Genomic DNA, 24137 nt, shown 5'->3' with positions numbered 1-24137 from the left:
AAACGTAGCAAAAAACAAATTACAAATAACAAAGAAAAAGAAACTAGGAAAAAAAATAAATAGTAAGAAATAAGCCCCTCCTGGCCAGGCTCCACCTCGCAAAGAGAAAATAAAAATGCACAATTGCCTGTACAACAGCATTCAATCAGGTAACACACAGGGTTTGTGAGTGGAAAAGGCCCATATTAATATTAACCCAGCAATCAAAATCTCTGCTCTAGTGCCAAGGACAAAAGGACAGTGTGGCAGAAGGCTGCTGAAGCTGATAAAGGAAGTTGATTTTAACGTGAATGTACTACATCCGCCAATCCCTCTCTGAAGCAATGGCTTCAAGCACACTGTGTCACATGACAGGCAATTTAAAATAGTACTACACACGGAGTGTCTGAGGGCCCCTCTGGACAGTGGCACAGCTGTCTGAATGGGGGCCACCAGCCGGCTCCTTTCAGGGGCTAGAGACATGTTCTTGGCTAAAACGGCAACTCCTGCAGCATTAACTGGCTCCTCTGTCATGAAACATATCGTTGGGCACCCATGCCTGTATCAAGTTGAGGTTGAGGTCAATAATGTGACTGAAATAATGCCTGAATCTTATTTTAGTTCTGCATCATTAAAATGGAAACTTCCATGGAAATGGCCACATGGTTTGAAGAATTCTATTTAATATCCAGAAAGCTTGAGGGAATGTTTTAAAGTGAATTAAAACCCAATGCCATTGAAAATTTTAAATGACAAAGAGACAATGTAATCAAAAGAACGTACTTCTGAGGTCTCCATTAAAACAACAAACATTTTTCTAGTAATTCTTGCTGCACTTTATTTGAAAGTGCCACAAGGTGTAATTCCTGATTTTCCATGAGTGTAAACTGGGGCACAAGAACATGGTCTAACTCTGGCTGTGCATACCAATGGAGAACACAAAACAATGAGAAGGGTGGGGTGGGATGAGGGCTTAATTGGCCCAAGTAATTTCCTCCCATATTTAATAATATCGCGCTGAACCAGGACATGCCACCACATCTCACACCCCGACCATCTGAATGTTCAATGTGGTGTGTTCATCTCATCATTACCTGCTACACCGGTTATTGCACAATGCACTTTAACTCACTATTGTACCCTATTTGACTTTACATTACATCTGCTTCACACGGTCAGTGCGGTATCCAAAGTCAGCACCCAGCGATGTCTATGTGTCTTATGTTCTCCCCGAACATCAATATTTGCTTGCATTTTTACTAGCCTTCCTCCAGATTTTTGCCTCCACTCCTCCATCTTCAGATTTCATGTGGGTTAGACTATAGAATGGACTGAGTGATTCTTGATTAAAGAAGAACTTACTTCAACTAAACATTGTCTGTAACAATCTGCTTATGTGGTTTCTGGCCCACTCCCCCTTGCAGAACTCAACCAGTTGAGAGAGATTGGAGGGATATCTGGCATGTACCAACTTCTTCAGGTCTCGCCACAAATTTTCAATTGGGTTAAGGTCCGGACTTGACTGGGTCAATCGAGGGTGTGAATCCTCTTTCTCAGAAGCCAATCCAAGTTTTGGTGGAATGCTTTGGGTCATTGTCTTGTTGAATAATCCATCTTTAGTCCCTGACTGATAACAGGAGATTCTGATGAAGAATTTGTTGATATGCTCAAGAATTCATGGTTCCTTGCATAATATGGAGCAGTCCAGGTCCAGATGCAGAAAAGCAGGTCCAGAGATTCCCATTTCCAACACCATACTTCATTGTTGGGAAGAGGTTATTTTCCCCAAACATGTTGGTTTTGATTGTGACCAAAGAATTCTATTTTGGCATAGTTGAAAAGGGGCAGGTTTGCTGGCCTTTACCGGATTTATTATTTTTCTGGTGCTTCTGGGTTATATTTTTTGGCACTTCTTGGCAAAATTGCTATGTTGAAACTTATCTGTCTTACAGTGGATTGATAGAGCTGGAATCTTTTGGAGATGGCCCTCCCAAGACTGATTTCAGGTCCTCAGATATCTCCTTTGCTCATGGCATTGTTGATTTGTATTGGACCCGCAGTGGTTTGGTTGGTTTCCTCTATCTTTTAATTAATGCAAGCCAAACCCTTTCCCAAGGATGTCTCGTCTCATTTCATTGGTCTGCTTAAACAATTAATTAAGCACCCAAATGTGTTTTTTTTTATCTGAGTCTATTTCCTACTTGACTTAAGTTGGGAGTTTTTTTTTTTGCACAATGTATCATGTAGTTTTTGGTCTATTTAAACAAGTCACACTAAACGATTACATGCAATTGATAAACATATATCTGACATTTCATGCATAAAAACAGGTGATGAAAAAAATAAGAAAAATCACAATAAAAACAAACAGAAACCTATAAATTGCTTAAGGGGTTCACATACTTTCATAAAGCAACGTATGCTATAGCATCTACATAGTCACTGTCACAATATTTCACATTACGGTGTTCTATGCTGAAATGGATCAATGGTATAACAGGAAAACGGAGCACAGCACCTCCAGAACCCCTCCCTGTTGGAACTGAGCAGTGCACCTATAGGCAGGAAACCTTTGGCACGTTCTGAGCATGAAATCATCCTCATGTTGAGAGCTGAGGGAGTGATGACTCATCCACTGCCATTTTGCACAGTGTGCCTTCTTTGAACTGCTTTTCTTGCAAAACTGTATTTGAGTGTAATAACATTTACTTTATATGTGGGTATTAAACCAAACCTGCCCTGACAAAAGAAAATTGGTTAATATTATGACCACATTGCTGAGCAATCTCTCTTTTTCAACATCTCAGCCTCACCATAAAAGCATTTACAGCACAACATGCAGGGGTGAAGAGGGGCAGGGGGCAGTGGTGGTTTAGTGGGTAAGGAAGTGGACTATTCATCAGAAGGTTGCCAGTTCCTCTGAGCAAGGTACCGTGCTGCATTGCCCACTGTTCAAGCACGCTTCCCATAGAAAACAAAGGGATTCAGAGCACAACGCCACATAGGATGTGAAGGCCTTTGATTTCAGTCAGCTGAGTGCATTAGTCAAAGCGTTGGAAAACTTTAGCTGTTAATCTGGGCTGTGTTTGACATTTGGGCCCTATGAAATCAGATTTATTTTTTCCTAAATTTTTTTTTTCATTTGAATTTTTTTGAATTGAATGTTTTCCATTATTAACGTATTTATCCACCTAAAAAAAAACGTGATTATGGAGTGGATGGGGAAAAAAGAACAAATGCAGTATGACAAATCACATTTAATCACTGTTCAGTGCTTGAACATTTACTGTTTGCTTTTTAAAACCATTTTCATGTAAATAATGTGTGAATTTCATGCAAAGAACTTTCACAATATTACACAGTTGAAATAAACAAAAACGCAATCAAATAAATAAACTTTGGGAAGACCTGGAATACAAAAAAAGTTGTGCCAACGTGCATTATAAGTTAATAAAATCACGTTTTGAATCAGCTGATGTGTTTGCATGACCGAGAGTTTGCTGAACTTCATGGAGTTTGGAGAGTTTGCACGGAACCGATCAGACAAGAGGTACGGATTTGACACAGACAACCTCTTTGCCATGGCAGAATGTGCATTTACATGGTGTAGGTTTGTGCAAAAAAAGTCCCACCTCGACCAGAAACATACATAATATCTGTAACTGAATTCTTAATTTTGACATAATGGTCAGCAAAAATAAAATAATTATTAAATTATTATTATTTCTAAATCAAATAAATAAAAAAGGATTTTGTGCTGTACTGAAAATGTACAAAGTATTCTCCAGAACATCCCAAAGATGTTGGTATTCTGTGGTGGCCAATGGCCATATGCTTCCTGGACCGTTACAGGCACTGCCATTTTGAAACGTGCCTGTGACATGACTAAAGAAACAATCCATTGATGTAATAATGGTCATTACGTATATTCATGTATTACCACACAATGTTGCTGAACACAATTAGACCCATTAACTAGTGGCCACACTGCTGTTTCTTGCAGTGTCAGTTTTGAACTGGACTTATAGTCTACAACCTCCAAATAGTCATTCATGAACACTTTCAGATCACATTTATGTCTGCTGAGATGATTGTTCTTCTCACATATATATATATATAAAAAAAAAAAAAACAGGCAAGGCAAGGAAATATTTTTATTAAAAGATGCACTTGATTTAAGACACTCTTGATGAGTGTATGGTTACATAAATAAAAAGTAATCTTTGAAAGCAATTCATATTGTGTTGGCAGGTCTGTGGTAACAGTAAACCAGAAATCAGAATATCTGCTGAGGGTTTTAAGTCATTCATAATGTTTTGAAGTCTAAATATTTGCAACTTCCTTGACATATTGTTTCTTTTTAGCCTGAATTAAATTTTATTAGATCAGATGAATGTATATTACCTGTTTATAAATGTTTTTTTTAATAGCTAATAATAATAATAATTTAATTCCCTTTCTGTAGGGAAATGTTATATTGCAAGAAATATCGTTATCGCAATATTCAACAACAATATCGCATATTTTCCCCAATATCGTGCAGCCCTAGTTTGAAGCACAATTCCTCAAGAAAGTTACTTATGAAAATGTGTTTGTGATTAAAGTGCATCACTGAGATGAAATGAAAACAAGGTAAAGTGTTTTGAAGGCTTTAAACTGAACAATAGGGCTGAATGATTTATTGAAGTTTAACATGGTGGGGTATGCAGCAGAGTAAACTAAGTTCAGACAATAAAACATAATTCTGTCCTCTTCACTGCAGCCTGCCAGGCGCAAGGGCACCCCCCGCGGGTGGGGCGAGAGCATCTGGCTGCAGCCACTGCAAGGTGTGGCGTTCCACAGTAGGTGGAAACATGACAGTTAATCAGGTTGTGTTGATGCCCCAGAGTGATAATCATGCTCACCAATCAAATGTGTCCCAAGTTAAAGCCACGGCCACTTAAACGCAAAAAAGGACACTCGTGCTCAACTCGTGGTATGCTAGTTACAGTCAAGTATAGTGCAGTTCATATTTCACATCATATTGTAGTTATGCTACAATTTTTGCTACATATAGTATAGTGAATACTGAAAAGACTAAGCAAAAATCGCAAATTAAATCGCAATATCAGTCAAATAAATTGTGATTCGATTTTTTCTTTTAAATTGTTCAGCTTTACTGAACAGCATGTCTTCTTCTACAATATTGAACATAAGTTTACTTGTTCATCATCTCGGCCTGATGATCGGTTTGCTGCTGCCTGTTGCTGAAAGGTAGTGAGGAGAGGAGACACTGGGCCAGTACATAGATGCATTGTACTTTTTCACTGTTTAAATTCGATCATTTTATTTGGGCTTGTGCTGTGATGCATTTTGATTAGAAAAATACATGGATGCTGAGAAATTCTGCCCAATTGCATTTTGGTTGCATCGGCTGAGGTGTGGATAAAAACTTTACCATAATAAATGGTAAAAAACAAAAATGTATCACCTATAAAACTTTGCATGGTCTTGCTCCAGTTTATCTTAGCAACCTGCTAGTCCCTCACAACCCACCACACTTACTGGTTGTTAGTAATTGTGCAGTAGTTGGAAATGTCTAGTACTCTGTTCAGTTACTGTCATTTGTTGCTAAATCATCACTTACTCACTCTTCTCTTTACTCTATGCTTAACCATCCACTCCACTGTCGATTGTATATCCTGCATGGAGAGTTTCCTGGTTCAGAGTGATCATGTGATGTGGCCAACCTCCATGGACTGTCCTACTTAACCCTCTGCTGACCCCATCTGACAGTCACCCGCTGGGACTCTAAAACACTACCTGGATATTAATTCATTATTTACAAGTGGGCTGCAATAACCTTCATATGCCATCATTTTTTGGATGTATTTCATTGTACTCCAGTGCTGACCAGAGGAGGATGGGTTCCCCTTGCAGAGTCTAGGTTCCTCTGAAGGTTTTCACCTTTTTGGAGGGAGTTTTCTCTGGCTTGCTCACCGGGGGCTTGTAGGACTGTTCCATTTTAAACTGTTTTTGTTTTCTTTGTTTTGGTCCAGCGTGGACAAACAAACAAGACTTAAAGACTTAACAATAAATTAATAAATACATCCCAAAAGTCCCTGCTCAGCATCTCGTGTGCGAGTCTGAACACCTGCAGAAAAGGGCATGAAAAGGACAGTTGCTGAGTGGCAACTCAACTCCTGCCTCCAAAGAAAGTCTAAAATGAACATACCTGATGTATTCATAAGACCTCCTATTCCTTAAGTGTCAATGGTGGTAATAAACAGGCTGTTAACTTGTAACAGCCACGTGATACGTTTTCTCCTATATTCTTCTCCTTACACAACTGTTGGTACACACCTTGCAAAAGGACGTTTTAACAAAAGCTGACTAACATGAAAAGCTTGTCTGGCTGGAAATTTCACTGAAAACCTCCAGTTCCAGCTTATCAGACAAAATGGGCCAATCAGTATTCCACACTATCTCTCAATGGGCCAATCAGTATTCCACACCATCTCTCAATGGGCCAGTCAGTATTCTCTCCACGTCTCAACACTTTCCGCTGAAAGAATAATCTAGCAGAAATGGAAGGGACCTAAACATCTGACCAGGGCACATTTTAAAACCATGTTGAAACCATTTCATTTCAGCTCAGTCATAACATTAACATTGCATTTCTTTATTAACCTCCACCTACATCCTAAGAAGCCCTTACACCTCCACCCAATTCTACCAGGTGACTGAAGTGAAGCCTAAACTTGTCCTTGCAATGTTTACTAAGTCAAGATCAAGCAAAAGTTTGACAGGGAATGCTTTATGCCCTCTATTCACCAAAAAGTAAAAAGCATGTGTGTACAGTAATTCGCCACCACAATAATGTAGGTTTCGGGCTTTTTTAAAGCCGTTCTTATCAGGCTGGTGGATCTGGTGCTCAGGACAGTTCTGTTGCTCATGTGCACTTTTAAGAAGCTTTTTATGGTGGTGGACAAGAATAAACATCGGTCTGTCACCAAACCCCCAACTGTGATGTACTGTGTGTCTGTGTGCCTGACACTTGTCTATCAGTTCCAGCACTAACTTATTCAGAATTTCGCATTACAGTAGTGAATCGGTAAACATGGCCAGCCTTTGTTTGCTATGTGCATCAACGAGTCTTGGCTACCCATTATTGTCTTCCTTCCTTGGACCACTTTTAGATGGCTCTAAAATCCCACACAAGATTTTTAGAAATGCTATGACGTAGACATCTAGCAATCATAATTTGGCCTAATAATTGTGGATAAATTGTCAAGTTGCTTTAATCCTAGCCCATTTTTCCTGTATCAACTTGACAAACAAAATGTCCCGAACATTGTAACAATGCCAATTGTAGCATGACAGGCTGCTTCCGGACCAACTGAGGTATAATGAACAGTCTCATTGACTTTCTTGAAATTGCAGCAAAAACACAAATGACCTGTAATTTAAGTAAAGAAGGTGGTATTTAGGCTTGATTTATAGATTGACACTGATGCTAGTGCTGATAATAAGGTGATATCTATACCGTATGAGTAGCACAGAAGTAGAGCTCAGCAAGGAGGAGGTCAAAATATTGTTGCAAAAATTATCTAGGTTTTCTAAATCATAGCTGCAAACCATACAAGTGCACTAAAATGCAGCATTAGTTCAGATCAAGATATCAATATGTTTCCTAGCACCAAATACTCACACTTAAACCAGTCTGCACACAAGGCCTTGTACCTGCCATAGATTTTTAGATCCCGCCCCCCTCTCAACATGAACACGGATTCGTCAAAATAAGTCTCAGGCTCTCTGATTTACCCTCCATGGCAAACAGCAATACACAGAGTCAAAGTCACTCAGCTTTACGCTCATCTCACTAAGAGCAAAATTAACAACGTTCAACATGCACACACACATAAACATGGAAAAATAATGAAATACTGAAATGCAAACTTGGAAACGCTTCCTACCAGTGTCACTGCTCTCTGAGTCCATGTTCAAGAGTAGAAACACAGACTGCACTTCACACTCTTACTCTCTCCATCCTCCTGCTCTCCTCTCTCTCTCCCTCCCTCCCTCCCTCCCTTGTTTCTCCCTGTGACCTTGCAGTCTCTGTCTCCTCTGTCACACAACTGCTGATGAGTGCAGGTAACAGCACAGCACAATTCCCCCCCCCACACACACAGCTATTTCAGGATTATTGCTCCCTCTACTTTTTGGCAGTGCATTTTTTTTCCTGATCCTGACAGCTAATACTGGTGATGTAACATATAGGAGTTTAGTAATGATTTACCACACACACCCAAGTCCAACGCAAAACACACCCAGTCCACAAAAATACAGGCTTTTCCGAGGACATATTTCACTGCAGCAGGTACCCAAGCGCGTACTCGAATTTCACTTGCTTATACACACAAGAAAACTCCATAGAAAACAATCGTATCTATGCTTTTCTTCACACATACAGAGTTGTACCAGAACATTCCATGGGAATACTCTTGCTCTGGTTCTTATCCACACCACACACAAAGCTGCACTAGAATACTTCACAGAACATGATATAATCTCTTCCTCTCTCTGAAACACACAGACACGGACAGGGAGTGAGAGAAAGAGAGAGAGCGAGCTCTGTGGGAGAGACCAAGGCCCCTTTGATGTTATTTTGAGCCCAAATCCATCTTCTCGTTGTGTTTCCCTCATCACATACAAACCACTACCCTGTGTGTTAGAACATTAACGTGTAAAAAAGGAGACGAGTACAGAGAAAAATAGAACACACACAAAAAGAATGAATGAGCAAGAAAGATATATTAAACCTTACATGATTTTCCAGTGGAACAGCGCATTTGTATGCACACGCACACACACACAAATACATAAAATGCTCTGAACACACTAACCCCTAATCCACTTAGGGCCTGTGAATGTGCTTTTACAAATCAGTGTTATGGTGCTCCATCATCCAAGCTGTAGCTTTTGGACACTTGTGCTGCAAGGCGACCTCTGGCTGACCCCTAAAATTAGCAGCAACTTCGGATTTACAAAATATCACTTCACAAAACACACTTCATTTGACAATTTGGTAATAATTTTTCCAATCCATCTAAATTGAGTATTAACATAGAATTAAATATAAACCCTGACCATCTGGATGTGCCAATCTCATTTATGCTATAAGATAAAGTTGTGGATGATTTAATTTATTAATGATTTAATGATTTATTCATTATCTCCTGCATGAATGGCTTCTATAATGCAATCTGATGCTCTAAGTGACATTAGCCACAGCAGTTATATTTAATATACACTTATTTTTACAATTTAAATATTAATAAAACACTATTTTTCTTGAATATGATTTTCACTCGTGTAAGTCACAAAACAAGAGATTTGGTTTAAGAACATGAACTGACAGCCAATGTGACACAAACCCAACACTGCTGATGGTTCAACACTAAAATGTGTTGCCATATTTGCACAACCATGTGCCAAACCAGAGCCACAAGAGTTTCCTGAAATCAAATGTACCAATCAACCAATTCCACTCTCAACTCAACCAATTCCACTCTCTCTTTTGTATTTCTACTCAACTGCATACAGGTTAGGTTCAGGCCAGACTTGTCACGGTACTGAAATTTCAAACTCTTTCGACAGGGGGAGAAAAAAACAAAAACACAGGAACACAGGATCTTTTGAATCTTTTTTTTTTTTAATAAATAAAGATTATATTTAGAATATAAGAAAAAAAATTATATATCAGAACACTGATATATAATCACACTACTATTTAAAATTTGCATTTAATCAAATAATTTACAATGTATAAAATTTAGCAATCTCCAAACAAATTTACAAGCAGCAAATCCTATGGAAAGGATAGGTACAAATGACCGGAAATTCGTATTTCCTAACTAATCCTTTACTGCGCAAGCTCAAGCAGACACCAAAATGATTAAAATTTCACCCAGGGCAGGAGCTCAGAAGGTGCAGACAAACATCATTCAAATCTCTGGACAATTTAGAGTTTCCAATATAACTAGTGTGCATGGTTCTGGACTGCGGAAGGAAACCAGAGAACTCGGGCAAAACCAACACAAACACATGGAAACATGCAAACTCCACATGCAAGGCTAGAAACAGGATTCAAATTCAGCCTTGGAGGCGTGAGGCCACGACCTGGATCAGCATGCAGCAGATTGTGCAGACTGAAAATGTATTAATTATTCTTCAGTTTGATTCTTTTTAAACTAAGGACAGTAAAACGAATGATTTAATGACGTTCAACAGCTTCACATCACAGTTTTTAGATTCAGCTGAAGCCAGACGGTGAGACGCCACCTAAAAAACCTACTTCCAAAAATGTCCCATTGGTGGAGGGGATATTATTCAGAAATAAATCAGTCTAGCAAGGTTACCTTAAAGCTTTTAAAAGGGCTGATTTATATAGAGCCAATAACAAAGACAGCTGATGCGGAACCAATGTTTTAATTCCATAAAAACCAACCAGCTTTTCACTGGAAAACTGGATTTAAAAAAAAAATACAGGTTTGTACAAGCAGGTAGGCCTTGACAAATGACAAAGAAATGTCAATGGGCACTTATTGGAAGGCATTGTGCTTATTTCAAAGGACCTTGGTTCTGAAGAAAGAATTAGGGAAAACTATGGAACAGATAAAGATAATTCAACTGTAAAAAGAATGCACAATGCACTGTTAAATATAAAATGGCTTTGAAAATTAGTCCAGGCATCATCAAAGTAAAAGGAGGTGCTGAGAGTAACAGTGTCCCTGCTCTCCACTCTCTGAATTAGGTCTATTAAACTGGCAATTATAGAAACAAATGACTGTCACAGGAGACAAGATGACCTTTGCGAGTGTTGAAGACAGTTCTGAATTCTGTGACCAATTACTGCATTTAAGAGTGTGCTGAGTATTTTGTCGTTTCAACATACATCGTTTGAGTATATTCACTGATAAACTGAATGAAAGTGTCATCAGAAGGGTCTGACTCCTAGTGACAACCATGTCTCCATCATGACATTTCAGATCTCAAGAAAGAAAGTTGCTGCTTTTCCACGCACACCACACAATAGTCAAACACAAGCCCATCAGGAAACTAGACAGACAGGGAATTCTAGTGAATTCTTGCTCCACAGGGAACACGGCCTGCATCTCCACTGCTGTACTTGCAAAAAGACATGACTGCATGGGAGCCTTTATTTTTGAGGTGCCAATAACTTTGCCATTGGCGGTGACATTAAAGGCCCCTCTAATGTTGGGAAACAAAATAAGAGCGAAATAATCGTTCTCTCACACTTTATTAGCTAATTTCACAACATAATAATCTTTGCAGTCCAGATTCATGCATTGTCATCAATTGTTGTTGCTTATTAATAACCCGATGACAAACGGTTCCTCTGGTCAAATGTCTAGACTGCCCCAAATTAATCCCTCTCTGGCAGCAACTCTTGTTTCTTCAGTCCACAGAATGCCAGAATATGTCGGGAAACACTGGGCACCTTATTACATAACAGACCCACAAGCCAGGCCCGTAAATTTAGTCCCCAGCTGTTGATCTCCTAACAACTGAAATGCGCGCGCTGGTGCCAACATTTCACAACAGCTAGAAACTGACCGACTAAAGCACGTTTCAGTGTGCACAAACATGAACAAGAATGAACAAGTCTACAGGTCCACACTCATTTGTGCAAAAATGACACACACACGTATATATGAGAGAGAGAGAGAGAGAGAGAGAGAGAGAGACAGACACACACAAGTTCCTCAGATGTCAGATGACCTGGAGCCTCAGCATTCACGCCCGCGAACATTACTTCAACCTACAGGACCGATTCATTGCGGAACGTCACCCTACTCAGTGACAACCTGTGTCAAGTTGGTTATGACGTCACCGTTTTTATTCACATGATTCCTGTAGAAGAACACACACGTTGTGCACCAGTCATGTGACTGGTCATATGTGGCAGACACGACAGTGACTGAACGTGTAGAGGTGTGTGTGTGTATGTGTGTGTGTGAGTGTGAAAGCTTACCCACACCAGGCATGGTCCCGCTGCCCTACCGCGGCGTCGGTTCTGTCGCGCCGCTCCTGAAAGACAACGTGAGGCGCGATAAGCCCCCCAGATCACCTGCAATCTGCCACACGCACCTCCGCGCTAGCGGACGAGGTTAGCGCGGCCCCCGGCGACAACTACACACACACACACACACACACACACACACACACACGTACGCGCCGCCGACGCGTTTCTTCCCGACTAAAGGCCAATTACGTCGGCGGCGGAGGAATGTCGCGACGCGAATACCTGTGGACGCGGATTAACCCTCGAGATTAGCGCTTCCTGTTGCGGCGCCACGTACGCGTGAACGCGGAAGTGGGAGAGTCTCGGCGTGCGCGGCGTCCCTCCGGCCGCGGCTCGGGGGGCGCGGGGGCTGTGGAGGTGCTGCCGAAACACCCCGAGTTTCCACGCGGGCTGCCGACGTGCCCTTCCGCCCCGCGCCCCGCCTGCCTCCTCCCACGGCGCGAGAACTTTCTCCCACTCGCGGGATAAATAAAACTGCAACTTCCGCCCCAAAACGGGGGGCCGGTTAATGGACCACGTTCTCCTTTCCTTTCGCGTTTCTCCTGCTGCTTGGGGAAAATAACCAGCTAGATTATACATTACCTAGTTTCAGGTCAAACGAATCTAATTGAGAAGACATTCTTTCGTTCGGACATTTTTTCCCTGCGAGTAGATCATTACTGTGAAGATTTGCAGTATATGGAACGAGCAAAAAAACAACCTGCTATGGTAACAGTTTTGTGGCAATTTGTGTCATAAAGCAAGCCACTTATAGTGTATTCATGTATACCAAGGAGCATTACATTCAAACACGAAAGTGAAGTGATTGTGAAACACTGCAGCACAGCACACGGTGACCCAACGAAATGTGTCCTCTGCTTTTAACCATCACCCTTGGTGAGCAGTGGGCAGACATGACAGGCGCCCGGGGAGCAGTGTGTGGGGACGGTGCTTTGCTCAGTAGCACCTCATTGGCACCTTGGCGTCAGGGGATTCGAACCGGCAACCTTCTGATTACGGGGCCGTTTCCTTAACCACTGCCACACACAAAAAAAAAATCATAATGTATTTGAATGCAATGGGCTGTCTCATTTGGGTCATAGCATGGTGCATAATTTGTGCAGACCTGTGTTTTGTGTGTGATGTGACTGTTTTCAAGTTCTACTGTGTTTTCTCACAGTTTATCATACATGAGTGCTGTTAATTAGACCCCAGTACACAGTGTGACAACTATAGACATTGTCTCTTAATGCAGACACACTATATTATCAGACTGTCTGCTTTCTGTTTTAGCTGGAAATAAATTGTCTTAGTGTTGGGCATTTAACTTGAATCATTGGCTTCATGCATGACGAATACCGGAAAATCATTACCCAGACCTTGAGAGTTATGATTCCCATAGCTAGACCTAGAAAATGTACTACCCTTGAAAACGTTGTATTGTTTAAAGGACAGCAAAAATAAAACCTAAAACTCTGAGTCATCATCTTCCCAGGAGAGATGGAAGTTTCTGGTGGATTTTACTTTTTCCTTCACTGTAGTCAATAAAGCAAAAAAGAAAAGGAAAGCAATCTGGCCAAACACGCCCCTGACGTGTACACACTGTTTGAGATAAATTGTGTTTAGGGAAAATGTTTTATGAATCTAGGTAGCAGTGATGGCCTAACAGGTAACAATGTGTACCCATAATCGGTTGCCGGTTTAAATCCCGAACCACCAAGGTTCACCCCACACACTGCTCCCTGCATTTCGTTGTGTGCACCGTGTACTGTGCTGTGTTTCAGGAAGGAAACATTACATTATGTTTCTTATGGCAGTACAATGACTGAAGGAGATGTGTTGGCTATTAGATTTAATTTTGGATATAACTGTGACCGATATTGCAATGATATTTATATGTATTATCAACATAGTTAGAGTTATTAGCTAGAGTTATTCTGGTCAGAGAGGAATGCAACATCATTACTAGTAATGGAATTCTTGGTTCTCAACCTTTTGACAGCTTCCATTATGGGTCTCCAGAGTGGATCAACTAGTCTGGCTGTCCGCACAATTTATCTGGCACAAATTTTATTCCAGATGCCCTTCCTGACACAGCCGTCCCCATTTACCTGGGACTGGGATCAGCACAGAGAATGACACATGCATCTCCAGTGGCTTTTTTTACTGTAATATAATTAACTTAAAAAAAAAAATTGGCAACTTAACTTGAAATGACAAATTAAGTATACACTGGCTGATAACCTGATATTAGTCTACTGTATCCTAAGGTTCTTGAAGCTTACTAATTTTTTTAAATGGTCTTCTGTTAACCTGATTGAACTGTTTCAATTCCTGTCAGGTGTATTAATTATTTAATGAACTCAGGAACCTAATTTGGCTAAACTTGGATTGAAAATACTATGGAGGGAGTTTCCACCTGTGTTACCTGTCCAGCAGGTGGCGGTGTTGGCGCAATCTTTCTGCCTTGCTCTCTGTGACATTTCTGTTCATAGGTAAACACACACAAGGCCTTAAAAAGAGGATACAATGTAACTAATAAATGATGAATACATCCTGTTTTAAATTTCAAACATAAAATCTATATAAACATATCAATGCTTAGATATGCATATATTTGATGGTTAATGAGGGTTAGGTGATTATAAGAAATAAAGACACTGGAATTGTCAGTACCTTTCATTAAACCATGATTAAACTAAAAAGCTAAGGAGTCCATGGCAGTTATGAATAGGGCTGGGAATACCATTGTGCCCCTGAGTAAGATACTTAACCGAGTTGCTCCAGGGGGACTGTCCCTGTAACTACTGACTCTAAGTCACATTGGATTCATGCTGTAAATGAGCAGATAATGAAATCAAATAACCTGTTCATTAGTCCCAGCGGATGAAAGGCATGTTGCACAGAGCACATTTGTAAATGCCTTTGGCAAGGGAGATAACTGTAAATGTACCCAAGGAATGCTCTGGTACCCTTTAAATGCTGCTAATTATTTCTGTTTGTCAACAATAAACAGCACATGACTTGATTTACTATATGTTAACTCCAACATAAACAGCTTTATGTGAGCAGAGATGTTATGTTTTTAATCTTTTAAGTACCTTGGCTCTATGCGGCTGTGGACTTAAGCATGCTTAAGAGATTTCCAATGGCTGAGAGTCAGGGAATCAGTTACCTCACTAAGAGCAGATGCTGTGAACATATGGTCAGCTTCAGTAATGGTTTGATTGTCATGGCTAGTTGATTGCCATAATTGCTCCAGCAGTTATACCATAAACGAGTCAATCAATCAATCAATCAATCAATCAATCAATCAATCAATCTATCTATCTATCTATCTATCTATCTATCTATCTATCTATCTATCTATCTATCTATCTATCTATCTATCTATCTATCTATCTATCTATCTATCTATCTATCTATCTATCGCATATTGTGTATTTAGATAATCACACAGTCCTTCTATTTCTCAACTCTCCACTTAATTGATGTGTTTCATCACTTCCCACATATTCTCAATTGTTGCAATAATTAAATTAACAGCATCAACAGAACTGAAATCACATACCCATTAAAATTGTGTTGTCTCATACCCTGATATCCTGTATTTGCTTATTGAGAAGAATTGAAAAGATATACAGGCTTGGAACAAGACAGACTGATAAAGTACAGGGATTGGACTGCTGAGGACTGGGATAAAGTAATTTCTCTGATGAAACCCCTTTCCGATTGTTTGGGGCATCTGGAAAAATGATTGCCCGGAGGTACAATCAGAGCTACCATCAGTCCTGTCTCGTGCCAACAGTAAATCATCCTGTGTGGGGTTTCATTCATGTGTGGGGCTGCTTCTCATCCAAGGGAGTAGGCTCGCTCACAATTTTACTTAAGAACACGGCCATAAATAAAGAATGGTACCAAAACATCTTACGACAACAACCTCTCCCAGCCATCCAAGAATGGTTTGGTGAAGAACAATGCCTTTTCCAGCATGATGTATCACCGTGCCATAAGGCCACGGTGATAAGCATTGAAATTTTGGGTCCATGGCCAGGAACCTTACCTCAACTGAGAACTTGTGAGGCGGGTGAACAAACAAAAACCCACAAATTTTGACAAACTCCAAGCTTTGATAATGAAGGAACGGGTCGCCATCAGTCAGGATTTGGGCCAAATGACGGCATGTCAGGGTGAATTGCAGAGGTGTTGAAAGAAAAAAACCAACACTGCAAATATTGACTCTTTGCATAAACTTGATTTCAATAAAAACCTTTGAAACATACAAAATGCTTGTAATTAAAATACACCACAGAAACAAGGGACAAAAAAAAATCTAAAAACACTTGTATTTGTGTCATTCTCAAAACGTTTGATAATGAGTGTATTTCTGGCTCCTTCTTTTTTTGAAGACAAAAAAAAGATTTTTAGATGCAGCACATAATAAATGTGTTTCGACGTGTATGTATTAGCTTGCTGCATGTGAGTGTGTGTTTAGCACATGAATGTGTGTGTGTGCCACCTGTTAATGATAGTGTTCAATTCCAGAACCGTGGGTAGAGATTGGCTTTGAACTGTTTCTTTCTGCCTTTTTTTTTTAATTCTCACACAAACACACACATCTGAATACCTAAATAAAAAAACGAACAATAATACATTCATAAACAATAATACATTCATAAATGTGTTGTAAATAGATTCTTTTGGAGGGTTCTGCATTGCACTGCACCAGTCTGGGCTCAGTGCTTCCACCTGCTGCTATTAGACGACATCACATTAATTAACACCTACAAATCACGCATGGCGCCATGATCCACACACACGTGCAACAATCCCCCACCCACCAGACAAAACCTCCAGGAGCACGTACACATACACGCCCGTCACTTCCTGTACACATCACATGCTTCTAAACACCTTTCTGCTGTGTTCTCTACTGGAGGTGTGTAATTATGTAAATGAACTTTCTCTGCGTTGCCCTTCATGCTCATCTGCACTAAAAGACCTTTCGGTGTGAGTGAAAACAGTGTGAGAAAAGGGGAATGTGGAAAAGAGAGAGTTAGAGAGAGAGAGAAAGCGAATGAGAGACCAGAAAGAAACATGTGGGAGGTAATGATGCCTGTAATCAATAAAATATGACAGCTTTCAAAATGCAAAATGCAAACGGCAGATTAATGACAAGCTGACACACGAGTCTAGTTCATCTAGACTCTTCTCTGTCTTGGCCCCTCGGTGGTGGAATGAATTTCCCCTCGAGGTCACAACAGCACCGTCACTGAGCACGTTCAAACGGCAGCTCAAGACCTTCCTCTTTAGTGAATATTTAGATTAACTTGTAACCTTCTTAATGTCTGACTTAGGTAGAGAACCTACAACAGAGTGAATATTCATAGTTGGGGGTCCTAGTGAAAAGGGTGTCTGCCAAATGTAAATGTAAATTTGTGAGTGCACACACACCCACCCACATGTAAATACGTGCTAAACGAAGAACGTTTTCAAATCTTTATGTGAACTCTGATATGGCCTCTTCCATCACCTCACACAGCGCCGATAGCAAGGGCGCACTTCAGGATCCCCAAAATCAGTCCCTGCATTGCAAAGTTCCCTCACACTCAGGTGCATTTGGGGACTTCATCGAGCTTGTGTGCGTTGAAGCAGGAGAGATATGGTGGCGAAACATGGTTTCCTCACACCAGGATTTTCACGGCTTTCCAGACCAGACTTGAACCGACATTTCATCAGTGAAGACCTTTCCATCTCTTCCCTCGCTTTCATCGCTCGCTCTCTCCTTGAGTGTCTTGGTGACCTGAGCTGCTTTCACTAGTTTGAGTCTACAGGACAAGCTTGGTTTTGCTGAATGGTGTGTGTGTGTGTGTGTGTGTGTGTGAGAGAGAGAGAGAGAGAGAGAGAAAGAAGATAATGTGCCTCACCTCAGCAACCGCTGCAGAGGTCAAACTCACTGACGCCTTCTGCCGTGCATCTGTTTCGAAAGGTTGGCCTCATTTCCCCGAGGGACAAAAGCAACTAACATGTCATTTGTTTTATTCAACAAAATGACATTTTCCCCCTCCTGGATCTGTGGGCAAATGCAGGGGCTCAGCGACGTTGAGTGAGGCGGATGTGGCACAGGCGTTTTATTCTTCTTTTGAAATATATTATCACACGTTCAGCTGCAAGCGCCGGCCTTCTGCTCGCTGAGAGGAAGTCAGGTTTGGCTTGGCATCAGAATAACCACCCCCCTCTTCAGCAACACGCCAATCACTGCTGTACCCATGACAACTGCATCAATGGCATGTTACTCAGCAGGCTAAGAAATAACTTCTCACGTGTCAGAAGAGCTGACAGGGAGCTCGACGCTCGCTGTAGGAGGCAGAAGTCGTGGACATGGCTGGAACTTCACCAGTTCCTGCCGTGGCCGCCCCGACTGTGCAGGTGTGTGTAAGCGTGTGTGGGAGAGTTTTGGATGTTTGTGTGTTTGCTGTTCCACTGGTGGACGGGAATCTGTGTCTCCATCTGCTGCGGCTGAGGCATGTGTAGAGTTATGTAATAAGATTAGAGTTTCACCATTAAAACCATCCTATCACACACGCACGCAAATTCAACAGAGCACTATTTTTGCAGTTTATAAATATGTATTGAATTGTAATATGTCATCCTCACTCTGCATGCATGGGGGGGGGGGGGGGTGAAAGCACCCTCACACACACACACACACACACACACACACACACACACACACACACACACACACTCCACAGCGGTATGAGATGAGTCACGCATGACCGGTGATTTGCTCATTCGCTGCAGTTGGGTTTTTTATTATTAGTAAAATAAACAATAAAACGACGTCGCTCGCTTGAACAGAGTGGTTTGTGTGTTGAAGATATCTGCCTGAGCTTGCAGCAGTCTCGCCTCCCCGCGCCGCGCGTCTGAATGCGGCACCGGCAGCAGAGACAAAAGCGCGACGGGGAGAGACGCCAGGACGGTGTGACGTCACACAGAGACCCGGCTGACACCGCGAGCCCTGCGTGTACTGACCACACGCACACGCACACGCACAGGCGGGAATTTCGGGAGATTTTTTTGGGGGCATACGTCCCGTTTCACGTTATTATTTTTTCCCTTCGTCCCGAGTTCGAGTCGAGCACGTCGGGAGCGGAGCGGGGGGAAGAAACCCGGGGGAGGAGGGGCTGATATTGAGCCCGCGACATTGATCCATCCCCGTCAGAGCTGCTGGAGACGCCAGCGGCGGCAGCGGCGGCGCCTCCGGCCCCTCCCGAGATTCCCAGAAATTCCTGGAGTCCGAGAGGCATCGTCCGGATCGATCGGGGCTCTCTTCGGGACAGGGCGCGCGCCCAGCGGCAATGGCGACGCGCGCGGGAAGGCGCACGCGGGCGATAGCGACCACCGACCAGCGCTGAGGGAAGGACTGCAGGACCGCGATACACGGCGAGACAGTGTGTGTGTGTGTGTGTGTGTGTGTGTGTACGTGTGCGTGTGCGTGCGTGCGCGTGCGTGTGTGTGCGCGCGCGCGCGCGCCGGGATGGGCTGTTGTTCGGCGTAGCGCTGCAGACAGCGTCCAGCCACCACATGGAGCTCCGTGTCTCTTCCCCTCCGCTGGACCTGCCGCTGTCTTCCTCCAGCCCTCCGTGGAGATAGCGTGCCCGCCGCAGACAGCCGCCACATGGCTCTCTAGCCTTCTGCGTTCGGGCTGGACAGTGGGAGTCGCGTGTGTGTGTGTTTGCGAGACGGTGTGTGTGTGTGTGTGTGTGTGTTCTGCAGGGGCGACGACAATGATGAACGACTGCCGGATTCTCATCGGTCGCCTGGTGCCTGTTGTCACATCCCAAGGATCAGAGGTTGGCTCACTTCCCGCGCTCAACACGTTGGGCTGACACACACACACACCCACAAACACGCAGCGACGGGAAAAACGATGGAGCTGTCCGAGGTTCGGTGTTCCAGCGCCAGCGACGAGCTGTACACCATCAACAGGACCCCCACCAACAACGGCGGCGGCGCCGCCAGACCCAAACGGCTGCTGTGGCAGAACGCGGTGCGTCACATCACAGAGCAGCGCTTCATTCACGAGCACAGTGGCGCCACCGCAAAGGCCTCGCCGCCACCGGACGAGCAGGACGGAAGGAAGCAGTCGTCCTCCACCGGCGGCGACAACCGGCACAATAACGGGGGCACGCGCGTGTTCCCGGAGCGCTCGCGGGGCAGCAGCGAGCTGGGCTTCCTGCAGATGGACCGGGCGCCCAGCAACTCCGAGTTCTTCCTGCACCGCGGCTGCGTCTACCGCGGCGTCATCCTGCCCACCCTGCGCAACGCCTTCCGCTCGCGGGACCTGGAGCGGCTGTACCAGCGCTACTTCCTGGGACAGCGCAGGAAGTCGGTGGTGGTCATGAACGCCCTGGACGTGGCCACCAAACTGACGCTGCTGGTGCTGCACCTGACCCTGGCCTCCTCGCGCATGGACCCCATCAAGGGCGCGCTGCTGGGCTTCTTCGCGGGCATCGAGGCCGTCATCTGCGCGCTGGTGGTGGTGCGCAAGGACGCCAGCTCGCACGGCTACCTGCAGTACAGCGGCGTGGTGACGTGGGTGGCCATGGCCACGCAGATCCTGGCGACGGGCCTGGGCTACGGGCTGCTCGCCGACGGCGTGGGCTACGTGCTCTTCACGCTCTTCGCCGTGTACAGCATGCTGCCGCTGCCGCTGCCGTGGGCCATCGTCGCGGGCGCGCTCACGTCGGCCATGCACCTGACGCTGCAGGTTCTCTGCCAGCCGCGAGAACTCATCGGCACCAATCAGGTGTGTGTGTGTGTGTGTGTGTGTGTGTGTGTGTGGAGGGAATGCAGCTACACATGTATGCATGTCTGCATGTGCGTCCCGTCAAATCTGCGTGAGCGTTCCAGATCTGTCGGTGTCTCCCTGATAATCATTAGTCACGCCCGGGCGAGGCGGGCGCGCTTCAATTCAGACTGAAATGTGGCGACTGAAACGTGAAATTGAAACGCTTACAGGGCAGTCGTGCAAAACAAACAAAAAAGCAAAAATCTTAACGAAACAGAACAAAAAAGTGCTGAGCGAAGGAAGGAAGGAAGGAAGGAAGGAAGGAAGGCTGCAGGACCGTTGCGAGTCCTCCTGACCCACTTCTGCAGCGTTGGGCTTTTCAGACGTCTCAGCCCGCAGCCAGCGCGCTGTCCACCCGTGTGGTGCTGAAGGCTTCCCACCCCGTCTATTGAAGTAGCGCAGGTCACGGGAGGCCGCGTTTGCTGAGACGCGTCACGTTCGCGCAGCCGAGAGTGTGTGACAGATCTGCAGCGGGACGTATTTATAATTCAGAAGAAGACGGCGCGTGTGCGAGAAGAAGTGAGACGGAGGCAGTGAGAGACACTGGGAGAGGCAGGAAAGTGGGAATGGGAGGATGTGGTGCAGACGAGTGAGTCAGCCTCCCTTCTTCTCCCACGCAGTCCTATTTTTCCTGTTATACACACACACACACACACACACACACAGAGGCACATGTACGTAGTCGCTCATGCACATGCGTGCTGCGCTCACGCGCGTCTTTCTGCGCGCGCTTGGAAGCGACCATGACCTCTATGACAGCTAAGCCAGCTTTAGCACTGCATTAAAACCTATAGCCCTCCAGAGTGATTTCCTGATTATTAATGTGCACTCAGACCAGCCCCTATACACACACACACACACACACACACAGCCACAAAAACAAATTTGACATGAATCCAATCGTAGGGAAACAAGATGACTCCACTATATGTGGGCATGCAAGGACAGTTTTAACTACTGCGCTTTTTATTTAGGGCGGGGCTGCTGGCTGTCGTTAGATACAGCCGCAGCTGCTGATTGGCCGGTGGAGCTGAACTGGGGCCAGATGTTTATTCACTCAATCAGGGGCAGGTGTTCAGTCGCTGGTCAGGAGCCAATTGCTGATTGCCTGGCGCTGAGGCGGTTGTCCATTGGCCGATGCGGGGAAGCTGTCGGGACAAATTACCTTCACGGACAGATGTCTTGTTCAAAAGGAAAAGCTAACGGAGACTCGTCTGGGTGTGGCGATGACTGCGACCGTCCTGAAAAAATCCCCTAATCACCTGAAGACAGTCTAAGATCTAAATTCTATCTCACAAAAATGTTAGGTCTCGATCTGCAATATATGACTCATAAGCTCCTCTGCAGTTTTAACTGTGATTTTAGAATATGTGATTTGGGTGAAACTAATGATTGACAACTTCATTTTGTGTCCTGGAATGTAAAATCCCGAATAGCCAATCCCATGAGGGCAAAACCCACCATTCTCTTGGATAGAGGCTGCACCGTAGCAGCCTTTCATGCCACATGGCGAATGTTACACCACCAGGTGAAGGGCATGAGAGGATAATGAGGCTTAGCACTATCCCCCCCCCCCCCCCCCCCCCCCCACCCACCCACCACCACCCATCAACCCCAGCAATGCCACTGTTGGGCAGATGGGGGCGCAGAAGAACACCACGGGGTGTCCAATCATGCAACACCGGATGATGTGCAATTAAAGTGCCCCTCGTGGTGCTGGTGCAAACCTGGTGTTTGTTACAGTTGCAATCATCTATAGAGGCCAGAAAGAGTTAATAGTGTCTCATTTTAGTTTTAGTGATTTGAGGTGTCACTGTGTCACTCGGAAGCGGAAATTTACCATATATTTCAATATTATTCTCAAGAAATGATCTATGCATATCATTTTCATGTCAGTTATTGCTTTGTTCTATAAGCTCAAAATTATCTTTCTATTAATTAATAGAAACTGCTGTCGGCGTAAACCTTTAACACTCAAATGCATGTAATTATTCTGTTATTCAAACACCTTTATCCAGAGCGACCTACAATCAGTAGTTACAGGGGACAGTCCCGCTGGAGACACTTAGGGTTAAGTGTCTTGCTCAGGGACACAATGGTAGTAAATGGGATTGAACCTGTGACTTTGTGGTCTTCTGGTTCATAGGCAGGTATGTTACCCGTGTTACACTATTTGTTCACCCTAAACTCAAAAGCTATTATTATAATTCAAAGCCGCTGTGGTAAATACATACATTTCCATCACAGCGGCTTCCACGCCCTGACAGCAGTAGGTTCACTGCCCATACAGCACATTTACTTAGACAGTATTGCACACCCTTCAGCACAAAGAATAATATCAGCAGCATAAGCCCCGAGACCCCCATCACAGCCACAACAATAACGTCACGTTTTTTTTCTTCTCTTTCACGCACACACACACACACACACACACACACACACACATTGAACACAAACACTAAGTCATATGCGATCAAGCAAACACCCTGTCAGGTTGTTTGTACATGTCAGCTTTCAAAGCAGTTCATGCATGTGTTCACACACATCCACCCACATCCGTCTACACACACACACATAGAGCTTCTGTTGGGAGAGTGAATCCAGGGTCATATGGTGGCTACTCACATGTCGGTGTCTTGAGAGGCAGCTGACACACACACTCTTTCTAACACACAAAGACGTAGTTAAGACCGGTCTTCAACAGGAAAACCGACTTGGCCACGCATAACAGATTCTCCCAGAACTTGCTTCTTACATTTACTTTGAAATACGCTCATCCAAATTTCCTCCAAAATCTGCGTCTAAGAACTGTCCGCAGACACAGCCTCCATTCACGCTCTTGTTCTATGCTCAAGGTCATTTATGATTTATCAGTTTATGAAGCGTTTTCTTTCCGGTCCTAAAATAAGACTTTAAAGGCTCCACAATCTCACACCTGCAAGCCATCTGAGGTATGTATTGATACACCAAGAGGGGCTTTTGTGTTGTTTCTGCTGACATGTTGCTAGGCAATTGTAACCCGTTAATTAACTACATTACATGGAGGAAAATTGCTTGAATGCATTATGATTATTACTAAACTAAATGTATGGGATATTAAGAGTATGTAATCATGCAGTTGTCATGACTGTTTTATAAGAAGCAATAAGCCACTATAGACCATATACTGCAATCATTTTATCATGGTTAATGAGGCTTAAGGTTAATGATGTAAACATTAACCTAAACTTTGATAAA

At 43.6% G+C, this 24137-nt stretch overlaps 2 protein-coding genes across 8 annotated transcripts in view; one reads left to right on the top strand and one right to left on the bottom strand.

Annotated features, from left to right (window-relative positions):
* efr3a (EFR3 homolog A (S. cerevisiae)) overlaps positions 1-12374 on the bottom strand; it is a 46038-nt gene extending 33664 nt beyond the window's left edge. For 3 of the 6 annotated variants that reach the window (XM_028976061.1, XM_028976062.1, XM_028976063.1), the window contains exon 1: positions 7935-8006. In XM_028976061.1, the coding sequence (XP_028831894.1) occupies positions 7935-7959 (25 nt within the window). In that variant the 5' untranslated portion in view covers positions 7960-8006. The other 3 variants (XM_028976059.1, XM_028976060.1, XM_028976058.1) reach the window with 3 other exon arrangements.
* Positions 12375-19017: 6643 nt separating this feature from the next.
* Positions 19018-24137, top strand: part of adcy8 (adenylate cyclase 8 (brain)) — a 28816-nt gene continuing 23696 nt past the window's right edge. Inside the window, exon 1 of one of the 2 annotated variants that reach the window (XM_028976266.1) lies at positions 19018-20858. In XM_028976266.1, coding sequence (XP_028832099.1) covers positions 19980-20858 — 879 coding nt within the window. In that variant the 5' untranslated portion in view covers positions 19018-19979. The remainder of the gene's footprint in view (positions 20859-24137) is intronic. The other variant, XM_028976265.1, reaches the window with a different exon arrangement.

Source organism: Denticeps clupeoides, chromosome 4, assembly GCF_900700375.1.
Source record: "Denticeps clupeoides chromosome 4, fDenClu1.1, whole genome shotgun sequence".
In the NCBI taxonomy this organism is placed as follows: domain Eukaryota; kingdom Metazoa; phylum Chordata; class Actinopteri; order Clupeiformes; family Denticipitidae; genus Denticeps; species Denticeps clupeoides.
Note: the sequence above shows the minus strand (reverse complement) of the source record. Positions and strands in the feature narration are given on the sequence as shown.